Source organism: Pipistrellus hanaki (genome assembly GCF_964339955.1).
Source record: "Pipistrellus hanaki genome assembly, chromosome: 6".
Lineage (NCBI taxonomy): Eukaryota > Metazoa > Chordata > Mammalia > Chiroptera > Vespertilionidae > Pipistrellus > Pipistrellus hanaki.
This window is the reverse complement of record NC_140508.1, coordinates 14,668,480-14,690,440: the sequence shown is the minus strand read 5'-3', so window position 1 is coordinate 14,690,440 and position 21,961 is coordinate 14,668,480. Positions and strand designations below refer to the sequence as shown.

The 21,961-nt window shown below is 42.7% G+C and overlaps 1 protein-coding gene across 10 annotated transcripts in view; it reads right to left on the bottom strand.

Annotated features, from left to right (window-relative positions):
• Positions 1–1,463: 1,463 nt before the first annotated feature.
• STAU1 (staufen double-stranded RNA binding protein 1) overlaps positions 1,464–21,961 on the bottom strand; it is a 73,036-nt gene continuing 52,538 nt past the window's right edge. For 7 of the 10 annotated variants that reach the window (XM_084887097.1, XM_084887094.1, XM_084887102.1 and 4 more), the window contains 8 exons: positions 13,576–13,809; positions 12,254–12,397; positions 9,898–10,044; positions 6,688–6,763; positions 6,147–6,466; positions 4,864–4,986; positions 4,052–4,137; positions 1,464–2,978 (listed from right to left, as the gene is read on the bottom strand). In XM_084887097.1, coding sequence (XP_084743223.1) covers positions 2,963–2,978; positions 4,052–4,137; positions 4,864–4,986; positions 6,147–6,466; positions 6,688–6,763; positions 9,898–10,044; positions 12,254–12,397; positions 13,576–13,809 — 1,146 coding nt within the window. In that variant the 3' untranslated portion in view covers positions 1,464–2,962. The remainder of the gene's footprint in view (positions 2,979–4,051; positions 4,138–4,863; positions 4,987–6,146; positions 6,467–6,687; positions 6,764–9,897; positions 10,045–12,253; positions 12,398–13,575; positions 13,810–21,961) is intronic. The other 3 variants (XM_084887100.1, XM_084887101.1, XM_084887095.1) reach the window with 1 other exon arrangement.

Here is a 21,961-nt window from a genome sequence, read left to right as displayed (position 1 = left end):
AGAGGCGAGCCTGGTTTGAAAGTTTACACTCGGAACATTCAAAGGGGACAGCTTTCCAAAGCAGCCAAAGGAACCCAGAAACCCTTCCCGACAAACATCCCTGGGAAGTGGGAAATTTTCCCTTTTAGATTGAGGGCCAATTGGAAACAGCCACTAGCAGTTCTGAATTACTTATAAGACTATTCTGTCTTGTCACTGTGTGTATACTGTGAGGCATAGGCAATGCACCCTCAACAGACACCTAAGAACACAAGGCATGTGTGGTAGGTGGTTGGCAAGGCTGGGAGATTGCCTTTAATATCCTTGTGTTCTGAAGAAAGTACTAAAAATAAACGGTAAAGGTTTCAAAACACTGGGAGTCACTAGAGGCATCGGTATAAACGTGACTTTACCTCGTATGCATATACTAGTATGCATAATCCATGGATGCAGACTGAGCGGAGAGGGCCCTGGGACAGGGGCTGGAGGTGGGCTAGAGGGATCGATGGGGGGAAAAGGGACATATGTACCGTATTTTTCGGACCATAAGACGCACCGGACCATAAGACGCACCAGTTTTTAGAGAAGGGAAATGAAGAAAAAAAGATTCTGAAACAAATAGTGTCCTAAAATATTTTATGTGCATTAAAACCCAACATCACAGTCATAAACACATGTAATCAACCCTGTCAGCAGCATTTAGAACCATTTTAGAGCCGGGCAAGCACACACAGACCACACAGAGCCGGGCAAGTAAAAAAACTTTTTTTTTACAGTATATGTGTAGGCTATATTTGGACCATAAGACGCAGGGACTTTTCCCCCCCACTTCTGGGGGGAAAAAAGTGCGTCTTACGGTCCGAAAAATACGGTAATACTTTGAACAAATATCTTTTTTAAAGTAAATGCATGGCTTTTAGATATATATACAAATAACTGTGTATACACACACACAAATACATATGGTCTAGCTGTCTGGCTCAGAGGGCCTAGAAACAACACCCCAGTAGCAATGAGTGCTCCACACACCCAGATCTTGGTTTCTGATGCGTCATTGAAAGGGACCAGAGCTCCTTGGAGAAAAGGCTAAATCTAGGGTCGGGGAAGGGAAAGTGTCTTCCTTTTACTGCCTTTACTACTCAGTGTTTTACTATAACCTTACCAATTTTGGTTATTCTGGCAGTCCAATCCATAGGCTGGTTTCATAGTGAACAACCTTTTCAAGATCTAAAATTAAAAGACAACCACTAGCCCCCCTCAGCTGCCTAGGAAGCAGTGGCTCACCTTGACTCCTCTGGAACACCTGAGAAAGCGAGAGTCTCCTCCAGGTCACTTTCGGGTGACGATGTCAGGCTCAGATGAGGTGTCTCCCTTCAGTGAGACAGTATGTGTGTCTCTTTTAGAAGCAACGCACACACCTCCTGCCACCCCCCCCCCCCGTGCCCTCACTCACCGTCCCTTCAGTCACTGCTCAGCAGACCAAGGAATTTATTAGTAGCTGTTTATTGATCAACAGTTTAATATAAAGTTATTTCAGATCTTCAGAATTTGCCCAAATGGAATCACAAGCATTACAAAGTTTTTTTTTCCCTTAAAAAAAGGATAGGGGGCAGGTTGGGAGTACTAGCAGTAGTGACATTTGAGAATAAATTAACAAAAAAAATTTAGTCTTATCATTTATTGGTGACAAACACTAAGTTTTACTTACATTCCATGGGAAGAAAAATTCCAGCGTAAACAATGAATCAAAGCAGTACTTAACTTGCAAGCTACCGTGCTTTCCATCTGGACCATGTGCAGGACCTTACCGCACACATTTCTGTGCCCAGTAACAACATCAAAAGCAACAGTGTTCGAGATAAACATAGGTCATTCTTTTCAGTCCTACATGGAGATGTACTCAACAGTATAAAGCACTCAGGAAAACCAATCTGCAGTTCTACATGTACTACATGGAGATCATATCCTGTAGTGTAGTGAGAGCTATGTGTCCTCAAGAGCCATATGTATATACACACAATTTTAATAACCTTTAAAACAAAGATCGAAGTTCATTTAAGTCCTGTTGCATTAAAAATGAAATAGCAAAGGAGCCAAATGATCGTTTAAAGTTTAAAATTCCTAAATTGTCCAATTTATACAACTGTGGGAGACTTCATCAAGATTTCTGAGAAGTCCAGGACTGTTTCAGCTAAACCAGAGGGCACACAATTTGCTTCACTGAAATGGTCCTGGGTTAGTCCAATAAAATAAAAATGTATAACAATGTACACATGGATTTAATCTGCCGGTTAGATTATTGATACAGTCAGTCTCAGAAAAGTTTCTAAACTGTGCTATGTAACTAGATACAACTGAGAAACTCAAATGAAAATTTATATAGTGTCATTTCAATGGAAAGATAATGAAACAGAATATGTATCTCTTTTGGAAAAGAAAGCAGTGGTGATGGTGATGGTGTCGGTACCACAGGAGGTGATGGGCCAGCACACTAGAAGGTTAGTTTGCGCCGAGTAGGAAGCATTTGATTTTTCTCGGGTGCTTTCAGCCACGGTCTCTCTCTGGCGTGGGTGTCCAGGATTTGTCCCAAAGTGTTTGAGTGAGCCAGTCTGAAAAGGAGTCTCGCTTTCTGCTTTCTTTTCCTTCTTTCACACAGCAAAAAAATACAAAAATGCACCTCAAAACCAAGCAATAGGTGCCTGGGGCATAGACCTGCCGGTTTCCAATTGAGCCAGGGCTGCTTGGCAGGGCCCATCTTCCCTCCCCTGCAGCAGCTGCTGCTGTGTGAGGACGAACCACAGCACACGAGCACAGCCACGGCACCTCCTTGCGTTCACGCCTTCGTCACCACTGCTGTCTCCAGCTCTTTACCCATCATGTCTCTCGGCCCACTGGAGGTATCAGAAATTCCAAATTTTCAAAGCAGTTTCAGTATTTTCAGTATATGTTGGGGATTTTACAATGGTTCATGGCCAGAAGGGATTCAGCACCTCCCACACCTTTAAGGAAGAAAAAAATGAAAATGACGCTCGTTTTGAACTTAAAGAGAATTACACCCATGATAAAAATAAATAAATAAATAATATATAATGAAGCCCAAAAGCACAGACCCTAATTATGATAACTGGATTACAGTCATTTTCACAGGATATACTGTCAAGCAAAAAGCAGGGAGAATGTGTGCATGGATGTTATTTGGAGGGGGAGGAAGGAGGAAAATAAGAAGTATACAATGTATTTGCATACAGAATGAGGAAGTACCCATATATAAGGAAATAATGAAAATGTGACTTCTAGCTGAAACTGGTTTGGCTCAATGGATAGAGTGTCTGCCTGCGGACTGAAGGATCCCAGGTTCGATTCCAGTCCAGGGCACTACCTTAGTTGCAGGCACATCCCCAGTGGGGGGAGTGCAGGAGGCAGCTGATCGATATTTCTCTAACCCTCTCCCTTCCTCTCTGTAAAAAAAAAAAAAAAAAAAAAAAAATATATATATATATATATATATATATATATATATATATATATATATATATATATATATATATATATTTTAAAGCTTAAAAAAAAATGTGACTTCTAGCTAGGGGGTGGGAATAATGGGATAGATGGGGACAGCATGAGGACCAGAGTTATAAAGCATACCTTTTAAAATTATTTTGATTTTGGAAATGTGAATGTATTAATTATTCAAAATTAAATTTAAAAAGGAAGTGGAGCTGAGCCAGTGTGACTCAGTAGTTGAGCACTGACCCATGAACCAGGAGGTCAGAGTTCGATTCCTGGTCAGGGCACCGGGTTATGGGCTCGATCCCCAGTAGAGGGTATGCAGACAGCCAATCAATGATTTTCTCTCATCACTGATGTCGCTCTCCCTCTGTCTTCCTGTCTCTGAAATCAATAATAATGTATTTTTTTTAAGTGGAGTTCTTTGCCCCAGACCTGGAAAGCCTTCCAGGGAACAGGACAGGAAGGGACTGAGGCAAATGTTTCACTACCGAGTTGAGCAGACAGTTTTCATTCAATGCAAACAAGGACAGAGCTGCCTTTCCATATAAATCAGCTCACTCACACAGACACTGGTCCATTTCCTGTTCTTGGCATTTCTGTACTTTGTTGGTCCAACTCAGACAGCAACTTTAAAATATTCAGTGCAGCCTAACGGAATAAAAAGAAGAGTCTGACCTTAGCCACTGCCTGAGACCACAGCATGAGACACCGATTAGGGAGGGGAGAGATTTCCCTATCGCCCAACGAAGAGGTGGCCCTAAGTAACCTTTTCTTTAATGTCTGAACTTGTAGTTTAATGTTTACATTATTAAATCACTTGTTAATTTTATTATATATTTCCTTCTATTCTTTAACCTTGTGGCATTTTTAATCTTATGGTAACGGGACTGTTATATCCTGCTTTAAACCAAAAGCCAATCATATTTCCTTGTTAGAATACATTATCTTTGGAGACATTAATTTGATGGATGCATTATATTCCAGCAGGTGAATATGCCAAAGTTTATGCAGATAAATCAATTTCTTTTCAATTTTAGTATTTTTCATAACAAAAATTTCATCTGAATAGAATACCACAGTAAGGGGCTTTCTGTAGCTGCTAGAACTTGGGCCTGTAATTCCTGCTTCTGGCAAGAGGTGGACTGAATATGGTATCTGGAAGAGTTCCAAGATCCAAGGTCCACAAGGGAAGGGCTGGCTAAAGCTTGTGATTTCTCATAAACATAATGTGAAATCAATCCAGGAGACTAAGGAAAAATCTTCAGAAATACAAAATCTATACAATAATTAACTACAATCTGTTGGAGACCCCTTTACCTATCTTTCTGAGACCAGTAACAGGGTGGAACCAGACCCCAGTGTGGGAGAACATACCATGTCATGGCAGGACTCCAAATCCTTTCCGATACCGTGGCTGATCAGAGGTGGCTGAGAGGAGCAATTGATGAGAGATACAAACTCGTTCTTGTTGTTTTTGGGGAAGTCTTTGTATTCAACCTGAGGAGGAAAAGAAAACTGAGGCCAGGGCAGGGAGTTGTGCACATAAACTGGACGATGGCTCTGGGCCCAGCGAGTGGGAAATAACACCTCACACCCCCTGCTCTCAGCACCTGACATGCTCAGTCAGCCCTGGGGAGGCCTGGGGCTGGGGCAGAGCTCGGCCCGTTTCCAGGAACCTAACTTCTACTCACAATCACCTGGAGGAAGCCATGCCTTCCCTGCCGGGCAGAGAGGGCCAGCACAACGCCTGTGTTCTCACTGAAATCTAAGTTCTCAACGACCACTGGGTCAGACACTGAGTTATTAGTATTGCTGGCTTGAATAGTTAAAATTTTATTAGCAAAAGTAATGGATTTCCTCTTACATACAGGCTTCTAATACTTTCCATTCCTTTCTACACTTCCTCAGGATGACCCTTTTACCATGCTGGCCTTACCCATCCCCTAGACCACATGTGTCAAACACAAGGCCCGCGGGCCAAATCCAGCCCGCCAGGCCTTGCAATGTGGCCCGCACCGCGCTGTCATCACTGCACTCCGCTGTCAATTTATGACATTGTCAGTTTATGACTGTTCAGTAAACCATTCGGCCCGCAATTTAGGCTGGATTTTAGATTTTGGCCCCTTCTCTGATTGAGTTCGACACCCCTACCCTAGACAAAGAACTTGATTTAAAGAAAAAGGTACAGCCCTGGCTGGTATAGCTCTGTTAGTTGGGTGTTTTCCAGTCTACCTAAAGGTGGCCAGTTCAATTCCCGGTCAGGGCACATGTCTGGGTTGCAGGCTTGGAGGCAGCTGATCAATGTTTGCCTTCTGGTCAGTGTTTCTCTCTCTCTCCCTCTAAAAGTCAATAAAAAAAATCTTTAAAAAAAGCCCGGCATAGCTCAATGGTTGAGCATCAAGCTATCAAGGCACGTGATAAGGTTGTGGGCATAATCTCCAGTGGGGGTGTGCAGGAGGCAGCCAATCAATGATTCTCTCATCATTGATGCTTCTTATATCTCTCTCCTTTCCTCTCTGATATCAATAAAAGTATATATTTTTTAAAAAATCTTCAAAACAAAACAGGAACAAGGTGCAAAGTTTGTTTTATGAGAGAAACCCAAAAATGACTGCACTGAGGTACAAACTACACGGCTCAGGCTTAGCAGCAGTTACCTGGAATCCCTGGACTCTGGAAAGATAATCCAACTGCTCAGAGGGTCTTGTGAGCGGTCCATGGGGTACGTGGCCTGAAGAAATATTATTCTTTAAAATGGTCTCCGCTGTGGGCGAGGTGCCCCCATACAACAACTCGCGGGCTATCAGGGCAGTCACTGTGGCCTTGGCAGGGTTCGGAGCCGCCCGGGTAAAATCTTTGGTGTGAGGTCCTTGACTGACTCCTACGGCCTGGGCCACCTCGGGCACCATAGGAAGAATTCCAGCGGGCAGCTGCTGATGACTAAGGTAAGGCATCCTAAATTCGTCCTCTTTATTGCCTAGAGAGGGACACACAGACGAATCAATGCAAGTGCACACACTGCCTGCCTGGGAAGATGTTACAAAACCCCACCCTGGCCCATTCTCAGTGCACACATGGGCACATGATGATGCAGAACTGAACACATTGTAACTCATTCACTGGGCACCTGCTATTACCAGGAACCATGCAAATCCCAGAATCACATTCAGATTGAAACAATATTAACATCACACTTACTAGTCCCATTTTCATCCCCAGAGACAGGCTCAAAAAAGGTTACTTTTCTTCCATCCCCTGGTTTCTTTACGGGTGTCTTTAAAACAAACAAACAAACAAACGGCTATGAGTATAAAACAAACTGTTGAAAAATTAGTTCTTCTCTCTAAAAAAAATTGTGAATCCCAACCAGCATAATCTTTAACTTTTACACTCTGGGAACCTGAGGAGGCAGTCAGCAGGAAGCCCTCCTCCCAAAGCCTGACCACGTTTGCTTTTCCACCCAGCACAGCCCGTGCTCCCCGCCAGTGTGCACGCCCGCCACGCCAGCCTGGCCACCAGAGCATCTGACAGTGACCGGACCGAATGCTGAGCCTCCCTCACAGGAAGAGGGGAACATTAACCAGAAAAGAAGATACTAGATTGGCAGAGCCCAAAGTGGAGAAGCTACACAGTATTTCTTGGACCTAAAATCCAATTAAAAGATAAGGTGACATTTCTGTACATTGACAAACTTATGAGGAAATGTTACGAGATAAAAACGATGTCAAACACAAGGTCTCCTTTCTGAGAAGGTAAGGTGCCCGAAAGCCAAATCTGGGATCTACACAGATTCTCTGATGAGTGTTTGGGGTCCCACCTATTAACTATGTGGCCACAGTGGGTGCCACTTCTCCCCACTGATACAACTACCTGGCAGGGGTGAATGTATCAGTCCTGGGTTTTTCAAGTTTCTTCCAACAGGAGCTTTCAGTAACTAGACACAAGGTCAGTCAAGGTTAAGGGTACTGCTTAACAGTCTTGGCAGAAGTAAAATTTTCAATATAGGATTAGTTTTATATAGTTTTAAATTTATAAAGAAACTAGTGGCCCAGTCCATGGATTTATGCACATTGGAAGGAAATTAGAAGAAATATCTTAACATCGCTATTCGCCCTTTCCCTATAATAGAAGTGTCAGCCAGCTTTCCCATGGTTCTGAGTGATAGTTTTGTCTTTTAGTTGTAGTTTTGGTGTGGTTGTGAGAGACAGCACGTACAGGTGTATACCTTATGCCACCATCTTGGTTTCTCCCCATTTACTATTAAGATTTCTTGCCGAAACCGGTTGGCTCAGTGATAGAGCGTCGGTCTGCGGACTGAAAGGTCCCAGGTTCGATTCCGGTCAAGGGCATGTACCTGGGTTGCAGGCACATCCCCAGTAGGGAGTGTGCAAGAGGCAGCTGGTCGATGTTTCTCTCTCATCGACGTTTCTAGCTCTCTATCTCTCTCCCTTCTTCTCTGTGAAAAATCAATAAAATATATATTAAAAAAAAAAAAGATTTCTTAAGGGCATGAAGATTGTACCTACTATCAATTTTAATTTATGACATGGCATTCCTGAAGGAGGAATACTATTAAGAAATTCACCCTGGCTGGTTTGGCTCGGTGGGTAGAGCATCAGCCTGCAGATTGAAGGGTTCCAAGTTCGATTCTGGCCAAGGGCACAAACCTGGGTTGTGGACTCAATCCCCAGAAGGGGCATACAGGAGGCAGCTGATCAATGATTCTCTCTCCTCAGTGATATTTCTATCTCTCTCTATCCTCTCCAAATCCAGGACCCCTCAGGGAATATCCAACTGCCAGTTTAGGCCCAATCCTGGGAATCAGGCCTAAATCGTCAGCCAGACATCACTCTCACAATCCTGGACCGCTGGCTCCTAATAGCTCACCTGCCTGAATGCCTGGTTGCCCCTAATTGCCCCCTTGCCCCCACTGGTTTGATCGCCCCTAACTGCCCCCTGGCTGGCCTGGTCGCCTCTTACTGCGCGCCCCCCCGCCACTGCCAACCTGGTGGCCCCCAACTGCCCCTCTCTGAAGGCCTGGTTGCCCCTAACTGAGCCCCCCCCCCCCAGCCTAGTTGCCCTTCATGCCCCCCCGCCAGCCTAATTACCCCAAATGCCCCCCACCCCCTGCAGGCCTGGTTGCCCCCAACTGCACCCTGCTTCCCTCCCCGGCAGCCTGGTCGCCCACAACTGCCCCCCTCTGCTGGCCTGGTCACACCTTACTGCCCCCCCCCCCTGCCGACCTGGTCACCCCAACTGCTCCCCTCTGCCGGCCTAGTTGCCCCTAACTGACCCCCTGCCAGCCTGGTTGTAGTAAACTGCCCACCTGCCCCCCCGCCCCACCTAGTTGACCTTCACTGTCCCCCCCAGCCAAATTATCCCCAACTACCTCCCCTTGCTGACCAGGTTGCCCCCAACTGCAAACCCGCCCCCCCCCCATTGGCCTGGTTGCCTCCAACTGCTCCCCTGCTGGCCTGGTCACTCCCAACTGCACCCCCTACTGGCCTGGACACCCCTCATGTCCCTCCCCCCACCCGCTGGCCTGTTTGCCCCATGCAGCCTGCTTGTTCAGTCGTTTGGTCTTCCCTCACTAACCCCCCTGCTGGCATGGTCAGAGGCAGCCATCTTATGAAGGCATGAGGGTTAATTTGCGTATTACCCCTTTATTATATAGGATTGCCAGTGTGCATTGTATGTACCAGCTGGTCAGTCAGTTGGACAGATACATGATAAGTCACTTAGCCTTTTACATCCTCCTATATAATAAAAGCCTAATATGTAGGTGTCCAGCCCTTCGACCAGGCTCACTGATCACCAAGGAGCAGATGCTCCAACCAGTAAAGTAGCTTGCTGCTGGGATCCAGCTGATCGGGACTGGGCAAGATGGGCCTGAAGACCTCCCTCAGTCCCTCCCTGGCCCCAATCATGCAGCAGGCCTCTAGTATAGATAAGAAAACACAAGCCTAAACGATGGCTTTTGCCCTAACTCTAAAATCACACTATCTCAATGTCCCAGAAAAATCAAAGCCTGCTCCACAACTCACAAGAGCCCAAGTTGATGCATCTCTTATACAGACCTCATTGTAAGAGTGCAAATGATAGAATCACACATTCATTCACTTCAAACCCTATTATCCAGCAACCCACTAACAGAAAGGAACAAGCTGCTCTCTAGCAAAGCATCCTAGACCACAAAAATACTTGTTAATATGACCCAGAGTCATTTTTGTGGCCATGAACATGCAACTCTTTTTCTGACTACATTAAAGCAGTCCAAATGGAGAAGCAGCTGCAAGACAGGGCTGCTTTACGGCCAAGAGGTGCCAGAGTCCCCAGGTTAAAGGGGGGGGGGGGGGGGGGGGTCATCTTGCAATTAGAGAACAGGGACACCGAGCCTCTAGCAGTCACCTTCTCTTCTGATTTGAGGGCTGGTTTGGTGGGCTGAGCCTGTGGGACTTTGAAACCAAGAATCTCCAGCATGTTCTCAGCTGCGTTGCGTTTTGCCACCTTCTTATTGGTGCCTGTTCCCTCTGCCGTGTGATTTCCAACCTTCACCTGCAGAAAGAAGGCAGGACACATATCAGTGCTTAAACGTTCAGTGTAAAGACCAGTCAGGAACTGATGTGCTGGCCAAAGAATCTAGCAATGGTCAGAATCCAGAGAGCTTACCAGTGGCACCCGGGAGCTAGTTTGCACAGCCTGCGAGAGCAGACTGATAAATATGCAAGAAACGGGAGAGCTCATTGTTAAAGGCAGCCATTATCAAACAGTGTATTATATAAGCTTATAATTAAATAAATTATTTTAACAGATAATGAATACTTAAGACACATCACTTTCTAATTAGACTACATTTGCCAGTTATCTATGCTTTTGAAGTTCTTTACATGTTATATTTGAACATTTTTACTGATTTTGAGAGAGAGAAGAAGAGAGAGAGAAAGACAGAAATGTTGATGTGAGAACACATCAATTTGCTGCCTCCTGTATACTCCCTGAGGATCGAGCCCACAATCCAGGCCATGTGCCCAAGTGGGAATCGAACTGACAACTTTTTGGTGCACAGGACAATGCTCAACCAACTGAGCCATACCGGCCAGGGCACATCTGTTGTATTTGCATGGTAGAAATATTATATAATTGTGTGTCCCTGCTCATCACTTCCCAACTCCATAACCAAATGTGGAAAAAGCCTTAATTGGGCTTTTACACCACCAAAATCTGCAAACACTATATAGAAAGAATTAAGTTGTTTCATTGCATGTCTATGCTAGACTTAAGTGATGGAGAAAGGGTAATAATGCAGATTAGGTTTAAAAGTATGTCAAGTCTCAACTATGACATAACTAGAAAAAATTGAAAATTCTCCTAGTCTTCAAAAATTATTATGATTGAGCAGAGAAGTCGCTTCTATTATTTACAAATAAGAGAAGTTCCAACATGTTTTTGATATTTTACTTTCATCTCAACTGTTAATGTAAACAAAAATACCAACCAATATTAATGCTAGAACTACACTCATTTGTCAGTGACGTGAGTAGCCTGGAAAGTAGAGGTATTTATCCATGGTCTGATTTTATAACACTACTGTTACTGATAGTCACACTGAAGTTAATAATGTACCCGAGTTACAATAAAGACTATTATACATGTGTAATATATTACTTATAAACTGTGTGCTACACACCTTATCAGTGAAATTTATAAAACATCTATGTATATATTTATGTACATACATACACAGGATAGGGCAAAAGTAGGTTTAGTTGTGAGTACACAAAACACAGTATTCTTATATTAGTATTTATTATTGTACTACTTCCCATATGAATAACTGCAAACCTACTTTTGATCCACCCTGTGTGTGTTTAGATCCATACATGCATCCTTCCACCACACACTACCCTCACCTGAAAGCTGGTTGGCTGTTAAACCTAATCCAGGACAAACTACAGCCTACAATCCCCTTCCAAAATAGTCTGAACCAAATCAAAAGTCCTATGTCACAAAATTATCAAGAAAGCCTTCCTGGCCTGTGAACAGGGGCCTAGGATTGACACCCCACCCTCACCCCCGACTAGCCATCTACCAGCCATTTGACGTTGGACAAGTTAATTACTGATCCTCTAAGCAAGCTGGTTTCCTCTCCTAGAACAGATAGATGATTCCTCTTCTTGCCTGTGACTGGGTAGGTGAAACACACCAAGCTAAGTAATGATGCTTTAAGTTGTAAACTGCTACACTAAAGCATCCTGATTTTCACCAGAATATGCTATTAAATGCAAATCACACATTAAGCTGCCCATGTGAACATCCGTTTAATAAGCTAAGTATGAAAAGAAACCCTCTGAACTAATCTAAAGTGCCACCACAATCTAAGGAAGAGCAACTTGGACTCCAGATTCCACAGGTTTACAAGGAACAGGAAGAGAACATTTGATATAACTTATATAAAATTTACCTTCTGAAAATAATATAACCATCAGGTAGATGTAATAAAGAAATAAATCTACCCAAAATCCCACTATCCCAATGCTCTTCTAACGGATCCATTTGTGTTCAAGCCCCTACCTGCTGACAGAAGCCCTGTACAGAGAAATAAGGCTTTAACACACTAAGTTACTGCAAGCAACATGGACTTAACATGGACAACGCTGATGACAAGGAGCGGATCACTGGCCCAACACGCTGGACCTGGGATCTTGTCAGGCTCAGAGGTGGGACAAGGTCAGAGAAGGGCCCTCCACGAGCTGCACAAACCCACCTGCATCACAAACTCCCTGCGGCGCGGGAGGCCTCGCTCTGTGAGAAGCAGGTACTCCGGCTCCTTCTCCTTCTTCGCCTGCTGGATCTGGGCCAGCCTGCTGATAGGGTTCATCACCTGGCCATGTTCTGGGCCGCTTTGTACCTGAGAAACAATTATTACAGAAACCATATGCTATGTTAGTAACAGAAACAACCTTGTCAATTCAGAGATAAGGTCATGACAAGAGTTACTTTTATATTGCTCCAATAGCTCCAAATTAAGCTGCACTTTTTTAAAACTATTTTTAATTGAAAGATGTTAAATGATTTTCTATGATTGTTCTAAAGTGAGTTTAAGGTCTTCCTGGCAAACCAATATCAACATTTCACTATGACTAGGCAAGCATCATTGTAATTCCTGCTTTTTAACAATTTCAACAAATTACAATGAAAAGGTAGAAAAAATAAGAACATTATTCCTAAAATTTCCCATAACTCTATATTATAAGATGGGTTCCCAGCTTTCTTAACAATTACTCAAAATCCAGAAACCACTAAAAACACTAAAAGAAAAAAATTTTCTTCAAGCTGATGCCACATAGAAAGAAGAACCCCACAGTGGGCATCTTCAGCTCCAAGGAGTCCTCACCTATTCTGACAAGGAGTGACTTCCAGCAGAAAAGTAAAATTGCTAAAGTATGCTAACGATTAAACAAATAAAGAAAACTTCAAAAGTATGCTAATTTTTCTATGTTTAGATGCTAACTTATGCGTAAAAAAAAATTTGGAAGTTGATACAGCATGAAACCATATTGATAATACTTTCATAAATGTCCCCTAATGGATTCCTGTCCCTTCTTTGGGGTTGGGAAGGAGCAGCAGTATAATTTTTGACAGATTCATTGGCATGACTCAAAATTCCAAATCAAGGTTTATAGTGAGACGTCTTGCACCTGTATCTGCCGCTAGCCAGCTTTCCTCCCATGAGTCTCCTTCACAATGAACAGCACAGCAGACCGCGAGACAGAGGAAGCTCGGTTCTCTGCTCTTCCCTCGAGTGGGCACTGACTGCCCTTATGATCACAGGGCTGCGAGCACACCCACTTCCAACAGACATGTGCAAGCCTGCGGGTAACTCCACTGCTCCCGGCTCAATGTCCTTCTCTCCCTGACCTGGGACTCCCAAGAGAACTACACAAGGTGGCCGTGTAAAGGATGTCTGGGGCTTGGTGTGTGCACATTAGCTCCCTCCCCTTCTACTAGAGTCAGCAGCCAGCCTCCTGGGCTCCCCAATCATCTGCGGGCAGTGAAAACCCCCTCTTCATTCAGACAGGTGCTTACCCTGACTATGGGCTTTGTTTTCTTTTTGATTCGGGGCTTCACCCGTTGTTCAACTACAGGCAGGGGTGGTAACTTCTTCAACTCCTCAAGAATAGCTATAGCAGCGTTTTTCTTTGAAATCTTCTTGCTCTTCCCTTCGCCTTCCCTCACAAACTCCCCAACGGACACCTTGGTCACAAAGCTCTTCATGTGGGGTGGGCCAGTCTCCCGGGCGACCTGTTTCAGAGGGAAAGACTGAGTGAAAGCATGACAGACACTTATTACCAGCTGCAGGGAACACTGGTTAGTATACTATTCACATGAGACACAGGTAAAGGGGAACTGAGGACAAAATCCATTAAGTGAAGGGAGCCTAAATGTCAGCAAAATGAAACAGTGATCATGCTGAATACTTTTTCTCATTTTTCAACCTTGTTTATGTTCTGGGGTCTGAAGTGTCCAAAACAGGGAAACATTTTCTATTACCACCTTCCTAAAAAAGTGGTTCACATCTCCACAGGGTCCTGAGTTTAGGGTGATCCACCGCAAACAGCACAAAAGAAGCTGGCCCAGCAAAGCCCAGAAATAACTGCTGCACAAAGAGTTCGAGTTTAATATTTGCTCTGAGCCTCCAGCCAAAACTGACTTTATTAAATATTGGTTGCTATGCAGCTGTAAAGAAGAATGAGAAAACCTCTAACACTGAAAGTGATTAAAACCTACTGGCTCAGTAAGTTAAAAAAGCAAACTACAGCCGGGACTGGTTTGGCTCAGTGGATAGAGCGTCAGCCTGCGGACTGAAAGGTTCCGGGTTTGATTCCGGGCAAGGGCATGGACCTTGGTTGCGGGCACATCCCCGGTGGAGGGTGTGCAAGAGGCAGTTGATCGATGATTCTAACTCTCTATCCCTCTCTCTTCCTCTCTGTGAAAAATCAATAAAATATATTAAAAAAAAAAAAAAAAAAAAAGCAAACTGCAGAAGAGTATATACACTGAGTGGCCAGATTATTATGATCTCTGAATGCATAATAATCTGGCCACTCAGTGTGTGTGTGTGGTGTGTGTATACATGTGTTTGTGTGTGTGTGTACACACAATACATAATAATAATATATAATAATATACATAATAATAATAATACATAATAATCTGGCCACTCAGTGTGTGTGTGTGGTGTGTGTATAGATGTGTGTGTGTGTGTGTGTGTGTGTGTGTGTGTATTAGAGGCCCAGTGCATGAATTCATGCATGAGTAAGGTCTGGCCAGCCTGGCCAGGGGAAGGGGACATGGGCAGTTGGCTGGCCTGCCTGCTGGTTGAACTCCTGGTTGAGGGGACAATTTGCATATTAGCCTTTTATTATATAGGATATACACTGAGTGGCCAGATTATTATGTGTTCAGAGATCATAATAATCTAGCCACTCAGTGTACATGATTCCCCTAACTTCTATGTTAAAAACAGACTTTTACATATATGTTTACATATACACATGTATGTATAGACATGTGCTTATATGGTGATTTAAAACACACACACACAAAAACAACAACAACACAAAAGAACAAGAATGACAAAGCAGAAAGCAATGAAATTAGTTTCCTACAGCAGGGGGGAGGGACTGGAGTGGAGAGGAAACAAGATGACACTTTCTGAATGTGTCTTTTTGTCCAGTTTTGACTTTTAAAATCATTTAGTGTTCTAGATATTAAAAATAAACCCTTGGAAAAATCTAAGAAGACTTAGATGACCAGATTTCAAGACTTTCTATAAAGTTACAGCAACTGCAGCATCATGGTATTGTTGAAGGACAAACTGATCAATAAAACAGACAGAATGCAGAAACAGACCTATACATATAGTTGCTTGGTTTTTGGCAAAACACCAAAGCAAATCCAAAGTCATCTTTAAAAATATGGGAAGCATGACGGAACCGATTTGGCTCAGTGATAGAGCGTCGGTCTGCGGACTGAAAGGTCCCAGGTTCGATTCCAGTCAAGGGCATGTACATTGGTTGCGGGCACATTCCCGGTAGGGGGTGTGCAAGAGGCAGCTGGTCGATGTTTCTCTCTCATCGACGTTTCCAGCTCTCTATCCCTCTTCCTTCCTCTCTGTAAAAAAATCAATAAAATATATTTTTAAAAAATATGGGAAGCAACTAGATATCCACATGAGAAAAAAAACTGAACCATAATCTCAAATTCAATCACCACCAAAAATTAACTGGCACTAGAATACAGACCTAAAATTGGAAACTAAAACTATACAGCTTCTTACTCTGGCTGGTATGCTCACTGGTTAGAGCAAGGGGCGGGAAACATTTTTTTTTTTTTTTTTACAAGGGCCATTTGGATATTTATAGCATCATTCATGGGCCATACAAATTTATCAACTTAAAAATTAGCCTGCATTTAATTAACCCACCCCTAATGCCTTGGAAGGGTCAGGCCAAATAATTTCGTGGGCCTTATAAAGCCCGCAAGCCAGATGTTCCCCACCTCTGGGTTAGCACATCGGCCCGCACACCAAAGGCTCGTGGGTTTGGTTCCTGGTCAAGGGCACATAACTAGGTTGAAGGTTTGATCCCCGGCCCGGTTAGAGTGCACGCAAAAGGGAACCAATTGATATGTTTTTCTCACATTGATATCTCTGTCTCTCTCTCTCCCTCCCTCCCTTCATTCTACTCTCTCTAAAAAAAACACAACAAAAAACAGCTATACAGCTTTCAGAAAACATGAGAATTCGTGAAATTAGCAAAGGATTCTGGAACAACAAAAAAAACACTAATCATAAACAAAAATTTTCTCAAAATTAAAACTGCTCATTAAAAAACATTTAAAAAGTGAAAAAGGGGACCTATAAAATGACAGCAAATATTTGTAATATATGTATCTGAAACAAAGGACTGATAGCCAGAATATTTAAAGGACTCCTACAAGTCAACAATAAAAAGATAAACTACTCAATTAAAGAAAAGCTTGAACAGGTATTTTACAAAGTAAGAGCTCTAGCCCTAACCGGTTTGGGTCAGTGGATAGAGTATGGCCCGAGGACTAAAGAGTCTTGGGTTCAATTCTGGTCTGATGCCTCAGTAGCAGGCCTGGTCCCTGGCCCTAGTCAGGATGCATGTGGGAGGCAACCGATCAGTGTGTGTCTCTCTGTCTCTCCCCTGCCTTCCACTCTCTCCAAAAAAAAGTCAATGAGAAAATATCCTCTGGTGAGTATTAACACAATAAACAAATAAAAATAAGAGCTCTATATGGCCAATAAGCATTTAAAAGTGTTCACCATCAATGTTGTGTTCCCAAGATGAGAAGAGGCATCTCAACAAAGGCCTTGACTGCCCTACAGAGAGAGGTGTGCTGGGAAGAGCCGAGCTTGCCGTCTCTGCAGACTGATTTTAGGGAGCTCCCCCTCCACATCTCCTGACAGCCTAGATTCCGAAATTCTCCCTCCCTGAACAGTGCTCTCCATGTCCGCAGAGCGGCCACCCTATGGCTCATGTCAAATTCACAGCCCCAGCCTGGCCCCTCAGCAACCATTTTCACTGCATATTCACATCACGATCCCACCAACCTACACCTGGGAGTTTGACCTACACTGTATTTATTGTGGTCAAATCACAACAGCTTCCCAGTGATTTTCTAACTAAAACTATGTATTTTATAAAACAATCAAGTTGTATACTTTTTTTGAAGTACTGTATGCATAGCTCCTGTCTTCTACCAAACACATAACCCAGCTTCCTATGTGACAGAATTCACTATCAAAATCTTAGTTAAGCCGAAACCAGTTTGGCTCAGTGGTAGAGCGTCGGTCTGCGGACTGAAAGGTCCCGGGTTCGATTCCGGTCAAGGGCATGTACATTGGTTGCGGGCATATCCCCGGTAAGGGGTGTGCAAGAGGCAGCTGGTCGATGTTTCTCTCTCATCGACGTTTCTAGCTCTCTATCTCTCTCCCTTCCCCTCTGTAAAAAATCAATAAAATATATATATATATATATTTAAAAATCTTAGTTAAGAAAAAATATTCTGTTCATTTAGTCAATAAATATTTGCGGAGCATCCGATATATAACAGATAATTTGCAGGGCACAAGAGATAGAATTGTTAGAAAAAAATGGAAGCCTTTGTTCAACCTAATAATGGAAGTTAATATGAACTTTTGATATGTTATTTAATATAAGTATTCATATCATCTGGTTTGGTTTTCAATGCCACAAACTGTAATGTTTTAAATTATTTCTTTAAAATAAACACTTTAAAAGATATTCACCACCAGAGGGCACTCCCACAATTCCTTTTGCGACTACTTGAGAACTCCCGGCTACAGTTACATGTTCCTGCACACACATCTGAAAGCCAAATCTGAAACCTAAGCAAAAGTGGAAGGGAATGAAAGACATGTGGTCCCCAATTCCCACAGAGCCACACCTAACATGGCAATCCCTCACTAAGGTTCCAGAAAGCTCCGTGACTCTCAGGCAGGGTTGTAACTAGTGTGAGCAAGTGATAAACTTCACAGGGATTCAAGGCCCTGGCCTAAGTAGTCATCTCTGTGATCCTGAAGTGACCCAAGAAGCCAGACATCTCTGACTCTCACAATCTTGATACCACTCCCTCCAATATTTGCAAATCCATTTTTGTGCCATTCTAGTCCCTCAGGAGGTGGCGAAAAGGAGCATTTCTTCCCTTCCCAAGGATACCTTGTGGCTTCTTAGGGTAAAGCTCCCTCCTAGTTCCCACCTAACAATGAGTCCTATCTTTCTGTATGTCCCCCATCTCACTGCCTCCCCGATCCCTATCTCCACCGCCAACAGAGGGGAAAAGCTGAAGGAATGAAGGTCCAGGTAAGAAGATACCAGCCCTAGAACCGCCTGGCGCTCTGCGCTTTGGAAGGGGAACAATATAAACCTCATCTTGCCGAGACCAGTTTGGCTCAATGGATAGAGCGTCGGCTTGGGGACTGAAGGGTCCCGGGTTCGATTCTGGTCAAAGGCATGTACCTTGGTTGTGGGCATATCCCCAGTAGGGGGTGTGCAAGAGGCAACTGATCGATGACTCTCTCTCATCGATGTTTCTAACTCTCTATCTCTCTCCCTTCCTCTCTGTACAAAATCAATAAAAAATATTTTTTTTTTAAATTTATAAAAATATATATATATATATATATATATATATATATATATATATATATATATATATATATATATATATATAAACCTGGTCTTGAATGTCAGAATAGGGAAGAGATAGGTGTGGGGGGATGTGGGGTGGCCCTGATTCAAGTGCACCTCTCCACCACCACCTGTGCCCCACGGCAGGCAGGTTAGCATTGTTAAGCTGTAGGAAAGAAATCATCATCAATAGGCTGATGGCAGGGATAGGGAACATCTGGCCCCCTGAGGGCCGTTTAAGGCCTGTGAAATCATTTGGTTTGGTTCTGCCCACGCAAATAAGGGTGAGTTAGTTAAATGTTTGACCAACTACAGCAGGCTAATTTTTATGTCCATAATTTTGTATGGCCCCTGAATGATGTTATGGCAAATTAGACATATGGCAATTTTATAAATATCTAAAAGGCCCTTATCAGAAAAAAGGTTCCCACCCCTGGACTAAAGACCGATTAGGGTGCTAGCACATAATATAAGTCATATATATATATATATATATATATATATATATATATATATATATATATATATTTCAGAGAGGAAAGAAGAGGAAGAGATAGAAACATCAATGATGAGAGAGAATCATTGTTCAGCTGCCTCCTGCATGCCCCACACTGGGGATGAAGCCTGCAACCCGGGCATGTGCCTTGACTGGGAATCAAACCGTGACCTCCTGGTTACAGGTCAATACTCAATCATTGAGACACTTGGGTCAGGCAGAAGATATATGAAAAGTCAGGCATAAAATATGGGGATCAGCTTTAACTGCAAAAACACTACAAAAGAAGTTTATGAATCACTTTAAATTGTTTTAAGTACATGTCCCACTGCAAATTACGTTTGCCTAAAGTAACAATGTGTGAGTTTAAAGTTCTTTGGGAGACTAAATCTATCCTATTTACAATGGTGAAAGACCAAAGGATTGGTAAAGAAATCTGCATTGTATATTAAAACATAACCTTGGGGGGTGAGAGTGGCAGGGAGTGGTCAATGGAGGGGGGGGGGAGACATATGTAATACATTCAACAATAAAGAATTAAAAAAACAAAACAAACAAACAAAAACACCTTGTATAACCAAGCATAGAAATCAAAAGAAAACAGGACATATGGCAAATTTTAAGGAAAACGTTTGAAAAAAAATCTCTCCTTTACCTGGTTGTCTTTTTGGACTCACTTTATTTTTGAATGAAAAACACACTAAATGTTATTGTCCCTTTTTTTTTTTTTTTTTAGACATTTTTCCCTTTTTTAAAATCTTTCTTGTTGAGAGTATTATAAATATCCTCCCCCCTTTTCTCTTCATTGCCCCCCTTCCCCTGGACCTCACCCCGCTCCCGGCCTTCACCACGCTATTGTCTGGGTCCATGGGTAATGCATATATGGATGTAAGTTATGTGTTTATTAATCTCTTCCCACCCCACCCCCCCTTCCCCCTCTGAGATTTATCAGTCTGCTCCATGTTTCCATGCCTCTGGTTCTATTTTATTCATCAGTTTATTTTGTTTGATTCTTTGTTCATTTGTTTTGACTTTTAGATTCAATTGTTGATAAACATTTATTGCCACTTTATTGTTTATATTTTTTATCTTTTTTTACCCCCTCTTCTTCTTAAAAAAAGACCCTTCAAAATTTCATGAAATACTGGTTCGGTGGATGATCTCCTTTAGCTTTTTCTTGTCTGGGAAGCTCTTTATCTGACCTTAAATTAGAAATGCTGAAACCGGTTTGGCTCAGTGGATAGAGCGTTGGTCTGCGGACTGAAAGGTCCCAGGTTCGATTCCGGTCAAGGGCATGTACCTTGGTTGAGGGCACATCCCCGGTAGGGGGTGTGCAGGAGGCAACTGATCGATGTTTCTCTCTCATCGATGTTTCTAGCTCAGTCCCTCTACTTTCCTCTCTGTAAAAAAAATCAATAAAATAAAAAAAGAAAAAAAAAGAAATGATAGTTTTGCTGAGTAGAGTTCTAGGTCTTTGAATTTCATCATTTTGAATACTAGCATTTCTTGCCACTCCCTTTTGGCTGCAAAGTTTCTGTAGAGAAATCAGATGACAGTAGTATGGGCCTTCCCTTTTCTCTTGCTGCTTTTAAGACTCTCTGTGTCTTTAATGTTTGGCATTTTAATTATGATGTGTCTTGGTGCAAACCTCTTTGGGTTCCTCTTTTTTGGGACTCTCTGCCCTTCCTGAACTTATGTGTCTATTTCTTTCACCAGGCAGAGTAAGTTTTCAGTCATTATTTTTTCAAATATGTTTTTAATTTCTTGCTCCCTCTCTTCTCCTTCTGATACCCTCATAATGCAAATAGTGGTATGCTTGAAGTTATCCCAGAGGCTTCTTACACTATCTTCATATTTTTGGATTCTTTTTTTCTTTTTGCTCTTCTGATTGAGATTTTTGTTTTATTTTTTGTTTTGTCTTTTGCTTCCTCATATGCTAGCTGATTTGGTTCTCAGCGTCCTCTACTTTATTGTTAATTCCCTATAAATTATTCATTTCAGTTAGGGCATCATTCACCTCTGACTTTTTATGTTGGTGATAACAAAGTTCCTAGAATTTCTATGTTCCTTTTAGGTCTTAGTAAGTTCCTTGAATATCCTTATAACCACTGTTATGAACTCTGTATATAGTAGTTTGTTTGCTTCCATTTCATTTAGTTCTTTTCCTGGAGAGTTCTTCTGTTCTTTCATTTGTGACACGTTTGTTTCCGCATTTTGCTGCTTCCCTGTTTGTTAGAGCCCCCATGTCTCCTGGAATCAGCAGAGTGACTTATTAACCTATACTGGAGCAATTCCCAGGAAGCGCAGGTCCACCAAGGGACCAGATTCAACAACATCAGAGCAAAGTCTAGAGGCCCACAAATATTGGAACCAAAGGAATTTGATATTGTGTGTGTGTGTGTGTGTGGTTGTTTTTTTCGGGGTGTGTATTTTTTGGTTTTTGCCGTTTCTCCTTTTTTTTCTTTCTTCTTGCATATCTCAAATTTCTCTCTTTCCTTCGATTCTATTCTACTTTAGCCTATTCTTTTTTAAAAATATATTTTTATTGACTTTAGAAGGGAATGGAGAGGGAGAGAAAGAGAAACATCAGAGAATCATTGATTGGCTTCTTCCTGCACACCCCCCATGGGGGATTGAGCCCACAATTCAGGCATGTGCCCTCGGCCGGAATTGGACCTGAGACTCATCAGTCCACAGGCTGACACTCTATCCACTGAGCCAAACTGGCTAGGGCTAG